Below are 3455 nucleotides of genomic sequence, written 5' to 3'. Positions count from 1 at the left end.
ACCAAATTGAATAGTCACAAACAAAATGTAATAGATCATTAGTACTGATTTTCAATTTGGTCGGCTTCGTGATATTAACTATTTCTTTTGTTTTACTTTAAAATGCATCAGTTCTCACGTCATTACATCAGTCACCATCACAAACCGCGTTACCAAAAGTGTTTTATTGAAGGAAAAGTGTTTTATTGAAGGAAAAGTGTTTTATTGAAGGAAAAGTGTTTATTGAAGGATTTGACTCCAAGTCATATCAAATTAAAAAAAAAATTGAAAATTTATTGAAACAACAACAAACTGTCGATGTCGATTTGCCGGTGTACAAGTGTTGTTTTTCTTGGATTTTCTGTTACATATTCTAGTGAGTTTGCTTTTGTCAACTGATACATGAAACAAATTCGTATATCGTGTTTTGTGCAGAGTGTTCAGTTACCTATGATCATTAATTATTGCATGTGACACAATAATTAATATTATAGATATGCCTCCTATAACACGAAGCAATTTAGGTAGAAGATCCCGAAATGCTACAAACCAAGCTAATTACCGATCTAATCATACTGCACAAGAACGTGACGACCGAAATGAACGTGAAAGAATTCGGATATCACAAACGCGTGAAGCGCGAGCGTGACATTCAACTAATAATCGCGCAAGTTTGAATCGAGCTGCTTTCAGTTACGATGTGTCAATTGACTACAGTAACTACCAATGTGTTGTTATTGGTTCTATGAACTTGGTTTGCTCACATTGTAAGGCATTGAAATACAAAAACGAAGCTAATGAATTGTGTTGCGCAAATGGTAAAGTGAAATTGATACCATTGGATCCACCACCAGAGCCATTGTACTCATTGGTTTCAGGAATAGGAACAGATTCCATACACTTTTTGACAAATATCCAACAATATAACAATTGCTTTCAAATGACTTCATTTGGAGCAACAAATGTAGTTCGGGAAAATTTTATGCCCACTTTCAAGGTATGTATTATAGCAGTTAATCATAATTATTTTAACGAACAATATTTTCTGTCACTTAAGTTAAGATGTGTCACTAATCTTCAATTTCTTAATGATTAAGATCATAATCATCACTTAGTTATCATATTATTTGGTGATTCAGTTTTAGTGACGCTTTTATTATTTAAAATTAAAATAAAATAAATAAATTAAAATTCATACCCCAAATTGCTTATTTATTTTATTTTATTTTATAGTGTTTGGTACAAACATAATATTTTTTTTTAATTTACAGATACAAGGCCAAATATATCACAGAGCAGGTGCACTGTTACCAGTGTCAGATAGCAACTACAAATTCCTGCAAATTTATTTTATGGGCAATTCACCACAAGAAATTAATCTGCGTTGTGCACATAACAAATTAGTAAAGAGGTCTATTGTAGAACAATTACAAACTTTATTTCATGAACCCAATCAATTGATTATATTGTTAAAACTGCACTGGATCTGATGCCATCTGATAATCACAAAATTGTAATCAGAGCTGATAAAACACCTGCGGGTCAACATGCAAGGCGTTTGATGAAGTTACTATCGTTGTAGTTGGAGAAAACTTGGAATCCCGTGATATTGTTTTACATCATCGAAATGATCAATTACAACGTATAAAGGAAACACACCGCTCATATGATGCACTGCAATATCACATTATATTTTGGCAAGGTGAAGATGGCAATGATTTCTCAATAAAAATGATAAATCCCATTACAGGTAATTAAAATATTAGTTTAGCTATGGCGATAATATCTCAGTCACTATATTATGTATTTTAATTTTATTAAAACAAAATCTATTTACAGGTTATGAAACCAACAAAAAAGTCAGTTCAATGAACTATTATTCATACCGCCTAATGATTCGGGAAAATAAAGACAATCACATATTGAAATGTCGGCGATTATATCACAAATATGTTGTTGACATGTATGTTAAAATTGAAACGGAGAGATTAACATTCATCAGGTTTAATCAGACCAAACTTCGATCTGAAGAGCATATTCACCTTCGAGATGCGATTAATACTGATGGAAATGCACAGAATGTTGGTCGGATGACTATTCTTCCAGCAACATACATCGGAAGCCCTCGACATATGCAAGAATATGCTTAAGATGCCAAGTCGTATGTTCGTCATTATAGTACAGCAGATTTGTTCATCACATTTACATGCAATCCGCACTGGATAGAAATCAAGCAGGAATTATTCCCTGGGCAATCACCCATTGACCGTCATGATATTACAGCCAGAGTCTTTAGACAAAAGTTGAAATCTCTAATGGATTTCATCATAAAACATTATGTGTTTGGTGAGACACGCTGCTGGATGTATTCTGTGGAGTGGAAGAAACGAGGATTGCCACATGCACACATTTTGATTTGGTTGGTTGAAAAGATAAGGCCAAATGAAGTTGATGCAGTGATATCAGCTGAAATCCCTAATGTACAAGTAGATCCTGGATTGCATGAGGTAGTTATAAAAAACATGATACATGGTCCCTGTGGAACTCTTAATCAAAATTCACCGTGTATGATGGATGGTAAATGTTCAAAACGATATCCACGGACATTAATATCGGAAACAATTACTGGTAATGGCGGTTATCCACTGTATCGTCGCCGATCGACAGCAGACAATGGAAGATCAACAATTGTCAAATTAAATCAACAAGATATTGAAATGGATAATCGTTGAATTGTTCCATATTCACCCATTTTATCAAAGACCTTCAAAGCACTCATCAACGTTGAATCTTGCCATTCAGTGAAATCTATTAAATACATTTGCAAATATGTAACCAAAGGGAGTGATATGGCGTGATTGGAATTGGTGCAGAGAATTCCAATGATGAAGTTACCCAATACCAACTGGGCCGCTATGTTAGTAGTAATGGAGCAGTTTGGCGAATATTTTATTTTCCTATTCATGAGAGACACCCTTCTGTTGTCCACTTAGCTGTGCATTTAGAAAATGGGCAAAGAGTGTATTTTACAGCACAGAACGCAGTACAAAGAGCTGCGCAGCCACCATCTACTACATTAACCAGTTTTTTTGAGACATGCCAAAACGATGATTTTGCACAAACATTGCTATATTCTGAAATGCCAAAATATTATACTCGGAATCAATCCTCAAGGAGATTTATACTACGGAAACAAGGAAAACCAGTTCCAGGATACCCAGATGTGTATTCCACCGATGCGATTGGTCGAATTTATTCAGTACATCCAAGCAATGATGAATGTTTTTATTTACGCTATTAGTCAATGTACGTGGCCCAACATCATTCCAACATTTACGAACTGTTGATGGCGAATTGTGTGGATCTTACAGAGANATTGGTCGAATTTATTCAGTACATCCAAGCAATGATGAATGTTTTTATTTACGCTATTAGTCAATGTACGTGGCCCAACATCATTCCAACATTTACGAACT

At 34.6% G+C, this 3455-nt stretch overlaps 1 protein-coding gene across 1 annotated transcript; it reads left to right on the top strand.

The window, feature by feature from the left end:
- Nucleotides 1–518: 518 nt before the first annotated feature.
- Nucleotides 519–3347, top strand: LOC108383003 (uncharacterized). Its single transcript, XM_017639377.1, has 5 exons — nt 519–650; nt 752–976; nt 1251–1382; nt 1534–1729; nt 1819–3347. Exons 1-5 carry the CDS (start codon nt 519–521, stop codon nt 2127–2129), a joined length of 996 nt encoding a protein of 331 aa, XP_017494866.1. The 3' UTR covers nt 2130–3347.
- The last annotated feature ends 108 nt before the right edge of the window (nt 3348–3455 follow it).

The sequence above is a fragment of the Rhagoletis zephyria genome, unplaced genomic scaffold, assembly GCF_001687245.7.
Source record: "Rhagoletis zephyria isolate East Lansing unplaced genomic scaffold, Rhagoletis_zephyria_1.1 Rzeph_scaffold_30027, whole genome shotgun sequence".
Classification (NCBI taxonomy): domain Eukaryota; kingdom Metazoa; phylum Arthropoda; class Insecta; order Diptera; family Tephritidae; genus Rhagoletis; species Rhagoletis zephyria.
The sequence above is the reverse complement of the archived record's forward strand: the minus strand, read 5'-3'. Positions and strand labels throughout refer to the sequence as shown.